Source organism: Coenobita brevimanus, unplaced genomic scaffold (genome assembly GCF_032717465.1).
Source record: "Coenobita brevimanus isolate Jiangsu-jjx unplaced genomic scaffold, ASM3271746v2 jjx.HiC_scaffold_2112, whole genome shotgun sequence".
Taxonomy (NCBI): Eukaryota; Metazoa; Arthropoda; class Malacostraca; order Decapoda; family Coenobitidae; genus Coenobita; species Coenobita brevimanus.
In genome coordinates, this window is record NW_027643010.1 from 7,501 (window position 1) to 27,342 (window position 19,842).

General features: G+C 42.8%; 1 protein-coding gene across 1 annotated transcript; it reads right to left on the reverse strand.

Annotated features, from left to right (window-relative positions):
* Positions 1–4,953: 4,953 nt before the first annotated feature.
* On the reverse strand, positions 4,954–6,975 carry LOC145389789 (galactose-specific lectin nattectin-like). Its single transcript, XM_080264946.1, has 3 exons — positions 6,651–6,975; positions 6,111–6,287; positions 4,954–5,523 (listed from the first exon to the last, which is right to left on the reverse strand). Exons 1-3 carry the CDS (start codon positions 6,973–6,975, stop codon positions 5,294–5,296), a joined length of 732 nt encoding a protein of 243 aa, XP_080121072.1. The 3' UTR covers positions 4,954–5,293.
* Positions 6,976–19,842: the final 12,867 nt, after the last annotated feature.

The following is a 19,842-nucleotide window of genomic DNA, read 5'->3' on the forward strand; positions in this document are numbered from 1 at the left end:
TGTTGCTGTTATTATTATTATTATTATTATTATTATTATTATTATTATTATTATTATTAATATCGTCACTATATTCAACATCATCATATCATCATCATCATATCATCATCATCATCATCATTATTAGTATTGTTATTCTTATTATTAGTAATAATAATATTATCATTATATTTAGGTCAACACGATTTATTTACATAATAAACAATCTGTGGCGCCAGTAACGGCACAAGATTTTTTTTTATCTGCTGCATCCTCCTTCCCCCCCCCTCCTCTCTCTCTCTCTCTCTCTCTCCCTCTCTCTCTCTCTCTCTCTCTCTCTCTCTCTCTCTCTCTCTCTGTTTTCCTCCCTCATCCTCATCCTCTTCTCCCCTCCCTTCCCTCTCGCCCTTCTTCTCCCGCTTCTCAGCCTCTTTTTGTTCTCTTTCTCACTCACCCTTCTTCCTCATCTCTTTCCCCTCCCTCTCCCTCTTTCCCCTCCCCTTCTCTCCCCTCCCCCACCCTCTTCCCCATCTCCCCTCACGACTCTCCTCTCCCCCACCACTTCCTTCCCCTCTCCCCTCTCTTCTCCCCTCCCTTTCCCTCCCTCTCTCCCTCTCCCTCCCCTTATCCTTCGTCTGTGAAAGTAATGTGAGATTCATGATGTATTTAAAAGTGGGCTATAATAATATTTGTCCAGGCTCTCTCTCTCTCTCTCTCTCTCTCTCTCTCTCTCTCGTAGCGGTATTACACATACATTTGGGTCACTCGATTAAAATATGTCCATTGGTCGTGCCTGAACCACGACTCACAGGATGCTGCGTCGGCAGATAGATAAATAGATAGGTAGACAGAGATAAATAGGTAGATAGATAGATAGATGGGTAGATAGATAGATAGATAGGTAGATAGATGGAGAGAGAGAGAGAGAGAGAGAGAGAGAGAGAGAGGGGTTGGCAGAAAGATATAGATAGATAATGAATAGATAGATATAGATAGTAAGAAAAATAGATAGATGTACATATAAACAGGTAGTTAGATAGACTGATTTTTTATATGAATAACAGAATAGAGGAAGGAGAAATCAATCAATAAAAAAAAACAATAATCCATACAGCAGATTACTGGCGTCCTCCATTCATCAAAAATCTGTAACAGTTGGACTTGAACAGCTGTTGGTTGAAGTCTGGGGGAAAACAGCCTGGGAAGCGAGATGCAGAGAAATGCAGTTTGGGGAATAAAAGATTTCTGACAGGCAGAAATTCTGCAATATGGCAGTGTGACGGTCCAGTCATGAGCGCTACCAGATGCCCGTGTAGCACAGGGGAAGGCATGGAGGGGTGGCACAATGGATGCAACTTCGTCCGAGCATTTGCCATAAAAGTATCTGTAAAATAATGCAAGGGAGGCAACATTGCTTCTTATCTGTAGGGGAGGTACTGTAGTTTATTTGCAAGAGCAGGATTATTAATAATTCTAGCAGCTTTGTACCGAATTTTGTCTAGTTGTTATAGTGCAACCTCTCCACTTTGATGTGTCTATTAATAAAAAGTTAGATAATCTGATAGAGAGATCGATAGATAATTCTTGCACAAGCCTGTTGCTGTCAGTGTTGCCAAGATATCAAAAGACAGTCCTTTTTGTCGTCCATGCCATTTTCCCAACTTCATTGCCATTCGCGTAGTCTGCATCCCCTTCTTGCTGACTCCGGACGATTTTTTGTTTACATTAGGAGAGACTGACGGACCTGGAGCGGTTGGACGTGGTGCTCCTTAACCCCACCGCTACAAGAGTACTTCCCGGTGTATCATCATCATCATCATCATTATCATCATCGTCATCACCATTGTCATCATCATCATTCCCACCTCTTTTCCCACCTATGGATGGGTGAGGTGGGGTCCAGAGAGCAGGACTAATACAAACAAGGCCATTACCTAATTCACTTGTTTTATTTCTCAACTATATCGCATTGTTCGTGTTATCAGGAAATTAATTAAGCTCTGAAAAGCATCCCGTAGCGAGGAGGTCAATGAAGGACAAATGGAACTCCTAGTTGAAATTCTCTCTCTCTCTCTCTCTCTCTCTCTCTCTCTCTCTCTCTCTCTCTCTCTCTCTCTCTCTCAAATTGTCCTATGACTGAAAGAGTTGTTTATACTTCGTGTAAGTAACGCTTAGGTGATGGAGATGGAAGCCTTCATGTAGTGACACTGATAGCATCGGGCGGTGAAGCTGTCTGTTATATAAACGTCCCACAGCCACCTCCCTATCCTCCAAATGGAAGACTGTGGATTGGCAGCAGTCCACCGGGTTCTCGTCCTGATAATACTATGGTTATAACAACTACTACTTGGATTTTCTCCCTTTTGCAGCTCATTGCCATAAACACAATGCAGCAGCTCTACATGCTTTCCACAACACCGTTATTACTTCAAGCATCATCATCTTGATCATGATCATCATCATCATCATTAATGCCTTCCTTCTTCTCATCGTCATCATCATCATCATCATCATCATCATCACCATCATCATCATGGTCTTCTTAGTCGTCGTCGTCATTACTTCAAGCATCATCATCATGATCATGGGAATGGGCGTATATATTAAAAGACACAAATGGCAGTTTTCCACATGTTTGGTTCGTAATGTTAGGATGTAAAATGTTGAACCCTTTCACTACCCTGACGTGATTTGTACCTTTGTTCTTGTAGTGAAGGACAAGTGGAAGCTGTATGTGACCCAGAGACATCTTGTAGTTAAGGGTAAATAAAAGCTGTATGTGACCCAGAGACATCTTGTAGTGAAGGGTAAATAAAAGCTGTATGTGACCCAGAGACATCTTGTAGTGAAGGGTAAATAAAAGCTGTATGTGACCCAGAGACATCTTGTAGTGAAGGGTAAATAAAAGCTGTATGTGACCCAGAGACATCTTGTAGTGAAGGGTAAATAAAAGCTGTATGTGACCCAGAGACATCTTGTAGTGAAGGGTAAATAAAAGCTGTATGTGACCCAGAGACATCTTGTAGTGAAGGGTAAATAAAAGCTGTATGTGACCCAGAGACATCTTGTAGTGAAGGGTAAATAAAAGCTGTATGTGACCCAGAGACATCTTGTAATGAAGGGTAAATAAAAGCTGTATGTGACCCAGAGACATCTTGTAGTGAAGGGTAAATAAAAGCTGTATGTGACCCAGAGACATCTTGTAGTGAAGGGTAAATAAAAGCTATATGTGACCCTTCCAGTCCACAAAGCCTATCACCAGCTGAGTATAATCCACTGGTGGCAGCATGAAATATATAATACGTCAAAGGAGTCAACCGAGTAACTCCTTCAGTCCGGTGTCCTATTTTTTTTTTTTTATTGAGTTCTTGAAGGCTTCAGATGATTTTACTCAAATCAGGAGAGACTTTACGAAAGGGAAGGGTTGGATCGCCTCCATCAGCCCCTTCAAGACTGACGCTCAATCTTACGCTGAGAAACAAAACAAAATATGAAGATGACATCATTCTGAAGGGGTTAAAGTGCTCGGATGTTTTCTTTTTTTATTTTTGAGGTATTATATGACTTTTTTTTTCTATATATTTATGTTGGTGTGAAATAGATTCCCTTTTTATCTCTGCTGCTGCCGGAGGATTGTATTCAGCGTGGGAGAGGGGGGCAGCAGAGCAGTGAAGGAGCTCATGAAGGTTGTGTTGTAACCATCACAGTTCGATAAGTATTTCCTCAGCTGAATAAAATCGTCTGTACATAGCAAGAATAAAATAGCTACGTCATGGCACTGAAAGGGTTAACCTCTTCACTCCGATGACGGCTCTTTTACCTTATTCTTGCTGCCTGCAGACGATTTTGTTCAGCTTAGGTGGACGTGGAAGAGTTACACATAGGCTTCATTAACCCTTTCATTGTGTGAGGTCTTTGCTGAGGTAAATAAAATCGTCTGGAGCCAGCAAGAATAAACTGTAAACAAGATGTCACCGTACTGAAGGGGTTAGTTGGCTTAACCCCTTGAATCCCATCACGTATTGTCTGCCTTGTTCTTCCTACTTCCCGACGATTTTTTCACTTAACAAAGCCCCTCGTACTGAAGAGGCTGGTGAAGGCTGTATCCAATCCCTTCCGTCAGCTGAATAAAATCGTCTGGCAGCAGAAACAGTAGAATATAGATGATGTCCTCGGAGTGAAGGGGTTCATGCACATAATACACCGGTGTGTCTGTTCACTATTGCATACATAGATATGCAGGTGTGTGTGTGTGTGTGTGTGTGTGAGAGAGAGAGAGAGAGAGAGAGAGAGAGAGATGAAAAGCTAGATGAAGATATGCAGGATGTGTGTGTGTGTGTGTGTGTGTGTGTGAGAGAGAGAGAGAGAGAGAGAGAGAGAGAGAGAGAGAGATGAAAAGCTGGATGAAGATGGGAATACGCAGGAGTATAGGTTCGAGGGTGACACAGAGTGAAGGAAGAGTTACCTGGAGAAGCTGCTGGTTGGAGGCAAAGCTGCAGGGGGTGTGGGAGTGGGATTTACTTAAAGGAGAAGGTGGTTGAAGGAGAAACTTGTTGGAGGAAGAGTTGGAGGAGGAGTGGGTTGAAGGATGAAGCTGGAGGGGTAGCATTGTCGAAGGGTATGTCCAGGACCGTAATTTCCGTTTTCTGTTTTATTTTTGCACTTTTTCTTGTGCAGGAAAGTCTAGGTTTGGTTAGATTTGTTTTTTACTGTCACGTTAGCTTAGTTTGTTAGACCCGTTACTCTGCTATGTTCCGTTCAGTTAGGATAGATTAGGTTAAAGAGAGAAAAATACAGAAAATAATGGAAGGGTGATGACCATGGGTAAATCAAACTCAGCAGAGCAAAAAGGGTATACAGAACGGAAATTTGCGTCCACAACAACCCAGTGACTTGAAATAGTAAAAACAAAACACTGATTGTCCACACTTACTCACATTATTGTATGGGTGAAAATTAAAAAGAATGTTCCCATTGGATTTATTTAATGCTGACTGTTTATTATAACTAATGGATAACTGAAAATTACACTGAGTCTCCAGACACGAGACGGAGTATAGTTTAACAAATACTGTCACTGATGTGTGGAATGAACTTATGGCCGTATAAAGTGGAATGATCACTCCCTATTTTTTGCGATAATTTCTGAAGTATATGATGGAACATGTTTGGCCTTCCTATATGGTTGCTGACTGCATTCCGTAGTATGGGATGCAGGCTGACCATACGTAATAACCACAGCCGTTCCATTAATGACCGTCAAAAATTAGGGGTATGCACTCCATGTAGCAGTTTAAGGTTAAGCATACGACCTTTATACTGAACGTCCACACACGAAATTAAATGAAAAAGAACAGCTGAAATCCCACATTAGTCCACTCCCATCAGAATGTATATAGAGCATCAAACAGTCATCTCCTGATTCCCAGTTGTCGGGGTTACCTCTGACCCAAGGAAGCTGATCATCCAAGACCGTACCATCAGGCCACACCCACCGGCCCTCCTGCTCACGGTCATTCCCACCCAGCCACAGGTGTGTCCGTCCTGCAGGAAAGAAGACATGAATAGTAAATCATCATCAACAGCCTTATCATTACTATTATCGTCATTGTTATCCCATCATTATCATCACCATCGTCATCATAACCCTACTTCCTATTCCTGCCCAACAACACTGTTCTGTTTTTCTGGCGTTGGTTCTGAATGAAAGACAACAAGGGTATCATCATCATCATCATCATCATCATGATCATCATCATTATCATTATCATCATCATCATCATTATCATCATCATCATCATCATCATCATCACTCTACTTCCTACTTACAGTACATCATCATGAACATCATCATTATCATCATCATCATCATCATCATCATCATCATCATCATCATCATCATCACTCTACTTCCCACTTACAGTACATCATCATCATCATCATCATCATCATCATCATCATCACTGTACTTCCCACTTACAGTACATTATCATCATCATCACTATTACCACTATTTCCTCCTCCCACTCAGCCACTGATTGCCTTAGATAAGGTTAGATTATGTTATGTTAGGATGGGATAAGTTAGGTTGGGCTGTGTTAGGTTAGTTAAATATGCCGTCACATCCTTACCTGGGACATGGTCACCGACTTTCTGTATGAAGTGGTGAACGTTCCTGGTGGGATGTGCCAGGTCGCCACTCCAGTTAGTCTGACACCACCGCCGAGCTGCCTCCCAGGTCAGTTTACTCTCATTGTGTACAAGAAACACTTGGCCATCGTGCACAAAAGCTTTCATGCCTGTAACAGCTGTTGGAAGTTTTGAATAAATTAGTTCAACATGTGTATGATTATTTTTTAATGAAAGTACATGAAAGTGATTAATGGTCATTTTCTTCTTGTTTGTCAAGATGCATTACTCTAGCTCCACCCACTTTCATCTAATCCCATCACAAGGGTGTATATACCCCAGCCCACCCACCACCATCCCAGCCCATCCCACCCGCTCCTTTCCACCCATCCAGCCCAGATTTAGCTTCCCCAGTTTGTTCTCAGATCAAGCAACTTGTATGTCTGTATTACTACCGTTATAACTATTCATTGCCTGTTCAGGAGGTACGTTTGTAAATATAAACAAACTGATGTCAGTGTTCACCAGGGGATAATACCAACCTTGTGTTTTATGTAGTTTGGTTACGTTTTTCTCCAGCCCTGCAACGGTGTCTTGTATCTGAAGACAATTGGTTTGGTTGTGCTGCAGTGTGGCAACATTTTCCTCCAAGACGTCTTGTGCTTCCTTCATACTTGTTTGGTTGTCTTGTAAGATGGCTTGTGCTTCCTTCATACTTGTTTGGTTGTCTTGTAAGATGGCTTGTTTCTGCTCAAGGAGGGATGTTGTCTGTTGGAGCCTGGTGTGTTGTTCTCTCAGAAGTGCCAGCTCTTCCCTGACCAGCCTCAGCGCCTGCAGCACTGTCCACACGCTGACCACCTCATGCATGCCTTCTTTCTCATGTGCTGAAATGAAAAGTGTCTGCAGTATACACTGTCGTGAAGACGAGACTCAAGGCCAATTTTAAAAGTCACAATTTTGCTTTTATTCAACCTCTAAGCCGACGTTGTAGTCAGGGGTGTAGATCATAAAAAAACATGCCGTTTGCAGTTGGAATCTTTTATAGACTGTGTGAGTAACAATGTTATCGTGAAGTGTTCCTCGTACAGTCTATCTCTGAACTTTTTGTTCTTAGTTCGATGCTTTTCTAGACTGTATGAGTAACAATATTATTGTGAGCTGTTCTTCGTGCAGCCTAGCTTTGAACTATCACCCTATCACTGGACAGCAAGTTCTCAGGCGAAACAACCCCTGGCTACGACTGTCCTCAGCCCAGTGGTAGGAATGAAGGATGAGCAGAAACTATGGCTCACGACTGTTTGTTCCCTAACCACATCAATATCCAACTTGGTTATAATGATCCAAATGCGAAGGAGATTAGGAGATTTAATCCACTATATACACTGAACAAACATGCATATATACTCTTGAAGAAGACCCAACGTCGGTTCTAAAAAGACTACATCAGATATGATGTCTGTCTCTAATGCCAGATGCCTTAATCCCGTAAAGGGTGGCCACAAACAAATTGCCTCCATGTCACCCTGTCCCATGTCAGTTTACTGCCCTCTTCCCAGGTCAAACCCACGTATCTCATATACCTCTCCATTCCGTCACTCCATCTCATCCTAGACCACCCCTTCTATCTTGCCCTCCCCCCCCCTCCACCTCACTCATATACAGTCTCCTGGTTAGTTTCTCATTCTCCATGCTCACCACATAGCCAAATAGCCTCAGTGAAATTCTTCTAACTCTTACTATCACATCAGCAACCACACCACAATGCTCCTCCACTTCCTCATTTGCCAGCCTGTCTCTCCATATAACTCACATGCTTCTCTCAAATAACTCATTTCCACTGCCCTCACTCCAGGCTTGTATCCTTCCAACGTGGTCTATGGTTCACTTCCATACGTGAGAGTTGGTATGACAATACTATCATTCAGCGACCTTTTTACTTCCATCCTCACTCCTCAAATTCTTACCACTGCTTTCAAAGAACCAACAACCTTTATTCCTTGCTGTACCCTTTCAAACACTTCGCCATCCAAACTTTCATCTTTTCTCAACACATTACCGAAGTACTTAAATGGACTCACATTTTCCATTTTCTCTTCATCCAACCTCACTGTATATTTAGTGACTTCAATTCTCTCAAAGACAGTTACTGTATTCTTCCCCACAATCACCTTTAGATTCCGTTTCATACACACACTCATTAACCCATTCACCAAGCCTTGCAGTTCCCCTTTGTTTTCACATAACAATATAGTATCGTCTGCAAATAACAGTACATGATGATTCGAAACGCTGCCCTCTCTCATTAGGGCCACTTCAACATAAACTGCCCTACCCTGTATCTTTTTTATAACCCCATTCATATTCAGACTGAACAGCGATGGAGACATGACACATCCCTGCTCCAATCCTACTTTTTCATATACCATAGAAAAATTCACCCAGTTCACTGTCCATACGCACTGCAGCCTTAGTATCCTCGTACATATTCTTCAATGCATTCAACAACATCCCATTTACTCCATAATTATATTCTCATTCATCATCACCATCATCATCATCATCATCATCATCATCATCATCTTGACTTTCCTTCCCACGCTAGGGCAGGGTGAGGTATATTCTTAGTTTTTACATTCGTATTCTGTCCACTCCATATTATTTTCCAAATACATGAAGGCTGCATACGACTTCTTTTCCTTCTTTAGAAACATTTACACTAAAGACCTAAGAATATTTGATCCACACCTCCTCCCTTCCTAAAACCTCCCTATTCTACTCCAACTAATTCCTCTATCAATTCTTTGACTCTGTCAATAAGCGTCCTAGAATATAGTTTTCGCATCACACTCAGCAGAGAAATGCCCCTATTTTCTTTTTCCATTTTTCCTTTTTACAGGAAAACAAATTATACCAGACTTCCAATCCCCCGAGGCTTTACCTTTGTCCCAGGCCAATCTGCACATCCTCCATATCCATTCTACTACTGTCTCCCCCATGCTTCAGCATTTTACCACACACCCCATCAATTGCTGTGGTTTTCCCCATTTTGACCTTTTTCATTGCTTCCACTACTTTCATCCTACTGATCTCTTCCTACCTTCTCATCTCCGTGCTTCTACCAGCCATTCCCCAGCTACTTATACTTGCATTCCTTTCATTCTTTATGTTTAACAGTTCCTTAAAGTGTTCTCTATATTTGCTCATTTTTTCTCCCTTCTGCACTAGCAATATACCATTTTTATTCTTCATTCTCCTTCTAATTTCTTTCTCATCCTGTCTAACTCTCTTTAACTGTTTCCAGAACATTACTTACATTTCCTTCATTTTACACTGATATTCCTCCCAAATTCTTCATCTACTATCTTATTTCTTTCTCGTATTAATCTTTTCACGTCTCTCTTCCCCTCTACATAGAACTCTTTTCTGTCTCTGAACGTCCTCCATGCCTCTGCTTCCCATCCGCTCACTATAGGCTTTCTTTTTTTGCACTACAGTTTGTCTTACCTCTTCATTCCACCATGCTGTTTCTTGCACCCACTTTCGTCTTCTCTTCATCCCACACACCACCTCACATTCTGCACAGAGTTCTTCTGTGAATATCTTGCACAAACCTTCCACCTCCCTCATCTGCTCCAAATCATTTTTACCCCATTGCTCCTTCATTTCCCTCATATATGCTGCCTTTTCTTCATCCTCTTGCAACCCTTCTACTATCCTTGCATTGACTACTTCTCCTTGTCCTTTCCTCCTCCTATTGAACCTTGACTTTCACCACCACCAAGTAGTGGTGAAAGTCCCCCCCCCCCAAACCTCTGTATGGTCGTGCATCGATTACATACTTTCTCATTCTATCATCCACACACACATAATCAATCATTACCTTCCGTTCATTCAGTTCATCATCCACCCTCGTCATCACACGCCAAGTATACCTGTTGATCATTTCGTGCCCATAGAGAGTAATGGCTATCACCAACCCCTTCCCCCTAACAAACGTCCATTAGGGCACTGCCGTTCTCATCCACTTCTGCAGGCACACTCCACGTGTAAACCACTTCATCCACCATCATATCCCCTACTTTTCTATTGATATCCCTAGACAAAAACACTCTCATTCCTTTCAAACTTTCCATGCACGCTTCCACACTCGCCCAGAACTTTTCCTTCACTCTGCTTGCACGATGTTGCTTTGGCGCATACACACACACAATCGCCCACGTTTGTAACCCTACATTCAGTCTTACCCACACAATCCTTGAACATACTGATCCATACTGTCTTATATTTTCCTTCCGTCTCTTGCACACAGCATACATACTCCCTCTTTTGTCCTGTCTTTCTCACCTACTCCGGTGAATATACCCCATCCATTCTCCGACTCTCACAATCTCACCCTTCTATTTAGTCTCAGGTAAGCCACGTATGTCAGCTTTTGCACCTTCAATCATCTTGACAATCTCTTTCCCTTTCAGCTCATCAATCGCGTGGATGGATCGTCAATCGCGTATTTAACATTTTATGTTGCCATCGGTACCATGTCCTGTGTTCGGTCCTTGGTCGTCACCTGCTTGGTCAGGCATGGTTCGAGGCTTCTTGTTTGTATTTTTAGTTACGTTTTTCCGGGGAGGGACACTAACCCTCCGCCAACCCACTTTTTGACACGTAGGGAGCATGTGTTTATAGATTATAAGGTTACCATCCAACGTATTAATAGATTTCCTGGTTTACCGGAAATAATTTGTCTTACATCTCAGTGTAGAGCTTCTCTGAAATATAGTACCGCTACACTAAGTGAGTGGATGATGGATGGCCGGACCGACCACAGATATGATGTGGAAGGTGTGTGTAGGATATTCACAGTAAAAATATGTGCACCATGTGATGTGGTGTGTGGGGTGAAGAGAAGACGGAGGGGGGGTGCAAGGAACAGCGTGGTGGAATGAAGAGGTGAGACAGGCTGTGGCACAAAATGAGAAAGCATAAAATGAATGGATGAGAAACAGGGGCGTGGAAGAAGTTGAGAGGCGGAAGAGAGAGTTACATGTAGAAAGGAAGAGAGAGGTGAAAAGATTAGAAAGAGTCAGTAAGAAGAGAGTGGATGAGGAATTTGGAAGGAATTTGAGTGTAAAGTGGAGGGACTGTAAGAAAATGTTCTGGTTGGACTTGAAGAGAGTAAGAAAGGGTGGCAGTGACGTTAGCAGGGGAGTGAAAGATGAAAATGGTAGATTACTAGTGGAGAAGGGAGAAAAAGTGAGCAGATGGAGAGAACACTTTAAGGAATTGTTAAACATAGAGGATTGAAGTAATGGGAATATAAGTGGCTGGGGAATGGCTGGGAGAAGGAGGGAGGTGAGAAGACAGGAAGAAATCAGTAGGATAGAAGTTGTGGAAGCAATGAAGAAAGTTAAATCGGGGAAAGCCCCAGGAATTGATGAAGTGCTTGGTGAAATGCTGAAGCATGGGGGAGAGATAGTAGTAGAAGGGATGTGTAAGTTGTGCAGATTGGCCTGGGGGTAAGGTAGAGTCCCAGAGGATTGGAAGTCAGGTATAATTATTCCCTTGTACAAAGGAAAAGGGGAAAAAAAAGTGTGTGGTAATCATAGGGGCATTTGTCTTCTTAGTGCAATAGGAAAAGTGTATGGTTGGATACTTATTGACAGAGTTAGGGAAGGAACAGAGGAATTAGTTGGAGAAGAACAGGGAGGCTTTAGGAAGGGAAGAGGCTGTGTAGATCAGATATTCATTCTTAGATCTTTAGTGGAAAAGTTTCTGAAGAAGGGAAAGAAGTTGTATGCGACTTTCATGGATTTGGAGAAAGCATATGACAGGGTGGATAGACGAGGATTGTTTAAAGTATTAAGAATATATGGAGTAGATGGGAAGTTGTTGAATGTTGTGAAGAGTATGTACGATGGTGCTAAGGCTGCAGTGCGTGTGGATGGTGAACTGAGTGAATTTTTCTCTTTGAAGGTTGGGTTGAAACAGGGATGTGTCATGTCTCCATGGTTGTTCAATCTGTACATGGATGGGGTAATAAAAGAGATACAAGGTAGGGCAGTGGATGTTCGAGTGGTCCTGGGAGAGAGGGTAGTGTTTGGATACTTCATGTAGTGTTGTTTGCAGATGATACTGTGTCCTAGAGTGAAGACGAAGGGGAGCTGCAAGGCTAGGTGGATGAGTTTGAGAGAGTGTGTAAGAAACGATATCTAAAGGTGAATGTAGGGAAGAGTAAAGTGATGGTCTTTGAGAAAGGTGAAGTCAGTGAATGTACTATGAGATTGGATGGTGAGGAAATGGAATATGTGAGTACGTTTAAGTACTTGGGTAATGTGATGGGTAAGGAAAGGATGGAAGTTTGGAGGGTGAAGTGCTCGAAAGGGTTCAACAAGGAAGAAAGATTGCTGGTTCCTTGAAATCAGTGATAAGAAACATGGAAGTGAGCAAGGAAGTGAAAAAGTTACTACATGACAGTATTGTGATACCAACTGTAACGTATGGAAGTGAAGCTTGGACGTTGTTGGAAGGACACAAGTCAAGAGTGAGAGCAGTGGAAATGAGTTATTTAAGAGGAGCCTGTGGAATCCATGGAGAGACAGGCTGACAAATGAGGATATAAAGGAGCGTTATGGTGTGGATGTGGATGTGATAGGAAGCGTTAGGAGGAACTCACTGAGGTGGTTTGGCCATGTGGAGAGGATGGAGGGTGAGAGACTGACGAGGAGAGTGTATGTGAGTGAGGTGGAGGGGGGGAGAGGGAGGGGGAGGCCGAGGATGAGATGGAGGGATGGAGTGGAGAGGTATATGAGAGTGGGGTTGTGAGGTGGGAGCAGGGCAGTGAAATGGCGGGGGACAGGGCGACGTGGAGGCGATTTGTTTGTGGCCACCCTGTACGGGATTGAGGCGTCTGGCAATAGATAGATAGATAGATAGAAAATTTACTGAAAGAAGTAGACAGTAACACCAGTCGAACAGGACAGTACTCTCGAGATGGATGGAACGCTGTTGATGGGGAGAACTGAGCTGCCATTTCACCAGCCCTCAAGACTAGCGTCTGACCATGTCCCTCTGGTGAACTATTTCAATGTTTTCATAACACGAAAATTAGGTAAGCCTACTCTTCTAAACATTTCGTTCGTGTTTATTCCAAACTACATGCATATAACCCACCACACTTCCTGTTTCAGAAGTTAAAGACATAGCACTACAACACTCAGAGTCCACGGGGGGCGGGAGGGACGGGACCATAAATGTCCACCGTTCTCTCCTCTCCCGTCGACATCCAAGTGAGGTGTACAGGATCATTGTCTGACTGTTCGTTTCTGCAACACTCTTGGCCTTTCCTCTGATTCCCCTCTGTTGAACACCACCTCTCGTCCTCTAAGGCTCACCTTTTCTTCCTCACTGAGACAACTGTCGGAGGTGACTGACGGCAGTCAGTCCTTCCACTTCATCTACGCTCATTTCGAAGTCAAAGATGGTTGTTGTGTATATTTACGCAACAACATATCTTGCACTTGTGTTCCGGATCTCGAATCATATGAATTCTCTACATTGTGACTTCAGCTGTCTTGTCATTGTCTGACAAAATGTATGTGTTGTGTACTTATCGCCTAATTTTACCGAATATATACATAATTTTTTTTACTACCTTACATCGAAAGTGAACCATATAACATCAGTTTCACCTTTCTCGGAAAACACAGTTCCTACATATTGACCCGCCAAATCCTTCCACAGAAGTATGCTTTAGTGTTCAGTATTATCCCATTCAATCCTGCATCATCTCTCAACATTCTTCGGATTTCATTCTCGCAGTATTAATAACGGAATGATAAAATTAACTCTCTATCTTATCTGTTTCCAAGAGGTTTGCTGGGCTAAGCCGACTCCGTTCCTTATATACCCGTGTGCAGCTGCAGACTTTGCACAGGTGATTTATTCGCCCTGTGTAGAGTATTAATCTCATATGCAGAAGGGGGGCCATCCAACATACCATCCATCCATCCATCATCCAATCCTATGTCGCCCCACAGAGGAACGTAGGAACCCAGCGTTCAGCAAGTTGATCCTGACATTTAAGATGAAAGTAATCAGCCTCACTCATCCCTGAGTGCCATTACATGAGCAATAAACCCCAACCATCCCTTAGATATAAACCTGAACCGGCACAATCCGATTGGAGCACCTTAATTACCCACTAAACCACCTGGCGCCATAATTTGATTAGCCTATATGGTTACCACCCAGCACAGTAAATGGTTTCCTAGTGTACAGGAAACCACTTGGCTTGTCACTCAGTGTAAAGTCATCCACAGGCAGAAGGAAGAGGAAAGAATGAAGGAAAGAAAGACAGAAGAGGGAGTGTAAGTCACCCGTAGGCAGAAGAAAGGGAAAGAATGAAGGAAAGAAAGACAGAAGAGGAAGGATGAAAAAAAGGAAAGGGCACATACCCACAGCAGAACTGCATCGAGTGAGTGGATAACACAGCTTCTAAAACGGGTGGAATCAGAATTTTGTCTCATATATATATATATATATATATATATATATATATATATATATATATATATATAAAATCGTCGGTGGAGTACCCATCATCCAGTCACTCAGTGTAATAGTACTCTGTTACACTGATTGAGAAGACAAATTATTTCCTGTAAACCAGAAAATCTTTTAATACACAGGGTTGTAACCTTATAACCAACCAACACGTGTTCCGTAAGTGTCAACAAATGGGTTGGCGGAGGGTTAGTGCCCCTCCGCGGAAAACAACTAAATAAAATTACAAACAAGGCTAACTGGATCAGGATGGACCAACAGGTGACGACGAAGGACCGTACAAAGGACATGGTAAGGACTGCAACGTGGAATGTAAAGGGTGCGATTGATGAGGTGAAAGAGAGAGAGATTGTCCAGGTGATTGAGGGTGCAAAAGTGGAAATATGTGGATGAACTAAGACTAAATTGTGAGATGAGAGTGTGGAGTGGGATATGGATGAGGCATATGCGAGACAGTATGTGAGAATGAGAGGGCAAAAGAGGTTGCATATAATGTTGTGTGAAAGACATGGAAGGACAATATAAGAGAATATGTATCCGTGGGTTCAAGGATTTTTTGGGTAAGACTGAAAGTGGACACACAAACGTGGGCGACTGTGTGTATATATGCGCCAAAGCAATATCTTGCGAACAGAGTAAAAGAAGAGTTATCGGCAAATGTGGGAGCAGCATGTAAAATTTCGAGAGGCATGAGAGTGTTTTTATTGCAGATATGAATGGAAAAGGGAATGAGAAGGTGCACGAAGTAGTTGATGAGTGGAGTGTGCCTGCAGAAGTGGATGAGAATGGCAGTGCCCTGCTGGCCATTCGTGCAGGGATGGGGTTGGTGATAGCCAGTACCCCTTTTAGGCACAAAATGATCCACAGGTATACGCGACGAATGATGAGAAGGGTGAGTGGTGAACTGAGTGAACAGTAGGCAACGATTGATTATGTGTGTGGGGATGACAGAATGAGAGGGTATGTATTGGATGCAAGAGCATACAGAGGTTGGGGGAGTAGACTTTCTGACCACCACATGGTGGTGGTGAAGGTCAAGGTTCAAGTGCAATGAAAGAATAGGCTGAGGGACGGAAAGGAGGAAGTTGTTCATACAAGGAGGGTTAAAAAGTCGCAAGAGAATGGAAAAAAAAACAGAATATAAGAGAGGAGTGGAGGAATGATTAAGTAAATATGATTTGGAGCAGATAGGGGAGGTGGAAGATGTGTGCAAGATTTTCACAGAAGAAATCTGTGCATCATGTGTGATGGTGTGTGGGTTGAGGAGAAGACGAAAAGGGGTGCAAGGAACAGCGTGGTGAAATGAAATGGTAAGGCTAGCTGTGGTACAAAAGAAGAAAGTATATAGTCAGTGTTTGGGAAACAGGCATAGAGGAAGATGAAAGACGGATATTATGTAGAGAGAAGAGAAAGGTGAAAAGATTAGTAAGAGAGGGAATGAAGAGAGTGGATGAGGAATTTCGAAGGAATTTGAGTGTAAATTGGAAGGCATTTGTATTCTTAGTGTAATAGGCAAAGTATATTGTTGGATACTTATTGACGGTAGAATACTTATTGACAGATTTAAGGAAATAACATAGGAATTAGTTGGAGAAGTGAAGAGGGAGGTACTTAGGAACGGAAGAGTTGCGTAGGACCAGATATTCATCCTTAGGTGTTAAGTGGAAAACTTTCTGGAGAAAGGGAAAAGAAGAGAAGTTGTATATGCAGGCTTCTTGGATTAGGAGAATGCATATGGTAGAGGTTCATAAACAAGGTATGTGGATAATACTAAGAATATATGGAGTAAATGGGAAGTTGCTGAATGCCGTGAAAGGTATGTATGAGGGTGCTAAGGCTGCAGTGCATGTGGATAGTGAACTGAGTAAAGTTTTCTATCACGATGTTGGATTGAAACAGCGATGTGTCATGTTCCCATGGTTGTTCGATCAGTATAAGGATGAGGGTCATGTAAAAGAGATACAAGGTAGGGCAGTGGATGTTGGAGTGGTCCTAAAGAGAGAGGGCAGAGTTTGGGAACTTCCTGTATTATTGTTTGCAAATGATACTGTATTGTTAATTGAAGACGAAGAGAGGGGAACTGCAAGGCATGGTGAATGGGGTTTGAGAGTGTGTGTAAGGAAAGTAAAGGTGAATGTAAGGAAGAGTAAAGTTATGGTGCTTTGAGAGAAATGAAATCACTGAATGTACAGTGAAGGCTGGAGAAGAAGAGGAAATGGAAAATGTGAGTGTTATTTAAGTTACTTGGGTAGTGTAATGAGTAAGAACGGTGTTTAGGTGATGAAGTGCTTCAAATGGTACAGCAGGGGAAGGGAAGTGTTGCTGTTTCTTTGAAACCACTGACCAGAAATAGGCTCAAGTGAGCCTGAAAGTAAAAAAAGAGTGTCGCTGCATGGTAGGATTGTGATACCAACTCTAACATATGGAATTGAAGCTTGAACCTTTGTATTTAGGACACAAGACTGAGAGCAGTGAAAACGAGTTACTTGAGGAGGAGGAGCATATAGAGTTACATGGAGAAACAGACTGATATAGCAGGAGGAAGTGAAGGAGAGTTGTGGTGTGGGTGGTGGGATGTGATAGAAATCGTTTGGAGAAATAACAAGGTGGTTTGGTTATGTGGAGAGGATGGAGAGCGAGAGACTTAACAAGGATACTGCAGTGGATGTAAGTGAAGTGGAGTTGGGGGTGAGGTGGGAGAGGAAGGGAGGCATAGGATGAGATGGAGGGATGGAGTAGAGAGTGTATATGAGAGCTGTGGGTATGAGCTGGAGGAGGGCACTGAAAAGGCTGAGGGACAGGGCGAATTGGAGGAGCTTTGTTTTTTGCCACCCCTTCGGTAATTAAGGCGTATTGCAGTATCTGTCTATCTATCTATTGCCAGACGCCATCATCCCGTAAGGGGTGGCTACAAACAAATGTTGCCTCCATGTCGCCCTCTGTCACCCCGCCATCTTATTGCCCTGCTCGCCGCTCACACCCCCTCTCCTACATATACCTCTCCACTCCATAACTCCACTCATCATTTGGCCTTCCCATCCCCCCTCCCCCTCCACCTCACTCACACTCTCCTCGTCAGTCACTCACCCTCCATCCCTATCCCCATGTCCAGACCACCTCAATGTGTTTCTCGTAACTTTTCCAATCACATCCTCATCCACACCACAACGCTCCTTCACTTCCTCATTTGTCAGTCCGTCTATCCATGTGACTCTACACATGCTCCTCTCAAATAACTCATTTCCACTGCTCTCACTTCTATATATATATATTTTTTATGTGAGGAAGAAGGAACCAAAGGCAATGAGCCTGCAAAACTGTTCCTTCCAAGAGAAAAACAAAATACAAGAGAGAGAGCCAAATTCAAGATCCATTCCATTTCGAGATGCCTGGACAAACTGCGCTTGAAAAGACTGGAGATCATAGGAAGCAGGAAATACAGACAGAGGGAGACAGTTCCAGAGCTGACCCGTTGCATAAAATGAAGGACTAGGCGTAACAGTTAACTCTTGCATTAGAGAGTTGGACAGAAAAGGGAGTGACAGTTTGCTGCCAGACGGGTTGCTACGTGCCCGTCATAGAGGTGGAGAAATGCATGCAGACAGTTCAGAGGAACAGTGACCATTGAAGCAGCGATAGAAAGCGCAGATAAAAGATGCAACAGTGCGGCTGAAGCAGACAGAGGTTTGAAGGGGAGTCAGTAAGAGGTGGAGAGTTAATGAGACGAAAAGCCTTTGACTCCACCCTATTGAGAAGAACTGTATGTGGGGAGCCTCCCCATACATGAGAGCTGTGTTACTCCACGCAGGGAATTGGATAAAACCCCTGTATACAGTCAACAATTGTTGCAGAGGTAAAGGAGGAACGGAGTCAACTTAGCATACCCAATCTCTTGGAAGCAGATTTTACAAGATATGTAATATGATCTTTCCAAAGACAAAAGTCAAGAGCAAATGAAACCCCAAGCATGTTCAACGATGATGCAGGATTAAAGCTGAATATTATTAAACATTAGTGGGTATACCTGTGGAAGATTTTGACCCAGGGTGAACAGTGCAAAAAACTGAGTCTTTTTTGATGCATTAAAAACAACCAGATTATTTTTACCCCAGTCAGAGATACGAGCCAAGTCCAGACATAAGCTGTGTCATAGCCTCATCCCTTGGTTGTTGGAAGTAACTGCTAACTGATATGGACGTTGTGGGAATCGAATGGAAAGGTGAAGAGGGTGAAGTCATCAGCGTATGAGTGGGTAGGGTTAAAGATGTACAGCTTAGAAGGTCATTGATGAATAAAAAGAGGAAGAGAAGTTAGGTGATAGGACAGAGCCCTGAGGAACACCACATGTTAATAGATCTAGGGAGAGAAGAACGATGGCCGTACTACAACAGCGGCTATAAGAACGACCAGAAAGGAAGCTAGAGATGAAGGCACAGATAGAAGGATAGAAACCGTAAGAGGGCAGTTTGGAAATTAAAGATTTATGCCAGTCTCGATCGAAAGCCTTTGAGATGTCAAGTGCAATAGCAAAGCTTTCGCCAAAGTCCCGAAAGGAGGATGACCAGGAGTCTGAAAGGTAGGTGAGAAGATCGCCTGTGGAGCATCCCTGACGGAACCCATACTGACGATCAGAAAGAAAGTTGTGATAGGAAAGATGCTTTAAAATTTTTCTATTCAGAATAGACTCGAAAACTTTTGAAATACAGGATGTTAAAGCAATTGGACGATAGTTAGAGGGTTGGGAATGGTCACCCTTCTTTGGGACTGGCTGAATGAGAGCAAACTTCCAGCAAGAAGGAAAGGTACAAGTTGACAGACAAAGATGAAAGAGTTTACCTAGGCAGGGTGTAAGCACAGAAGCACAGTTCTTGAGAACAACAGGAGGGACCCCATCAGGTCCATATGCCTTATTAGTATTGTGGCCTGTGATGGCAGAAAATACATCAGTTGAAGAAATTTTAATATTAGCCATGAGGAAGTCAGAGGGGGGAAGTGATGTTAGAGTTGGTATCATAATACTGTCATGTAGTAGCTTTTTCACTACTATGCTCACTTCCCTGTTTCTTATCACTGCTTTCAAGAAACCAGCAACCTTTCTTCCCTGTTGCACCCTTTCAAGCACGTCACCCCCCAAACTTCCATCTTTAGTGATCACACTACCCAGGTACTTAAACA

What these genes read in the sequence shown, in the direction of transcription:
- LOC145389789 (XM_080264946.1), bottom strand. Translation starts at nt 6,975, where the DNA reads ATGCATGAGGTGGTCAGCGTGTGGACAGTGCTGCAGGCGCTGAGGCTG. An exon ending in CAAACTACATAAAACACAAG is followed by an intron (nt 6,288 to 6,650) that starts GTTGGTATTATC and finishes AACTTCCAACAG; the next exon opens with CTGTTACAGGCATGAAAGCT. An exon ending in AGTCGGTGACCATGTCCCAG is followed by an intron (nt 5,524 to 6,110) that starts GTAAGGATGTGA and finishes TCTTTCCTGCAG; the next exon opens with GACGGACACACCTGTGGCTG.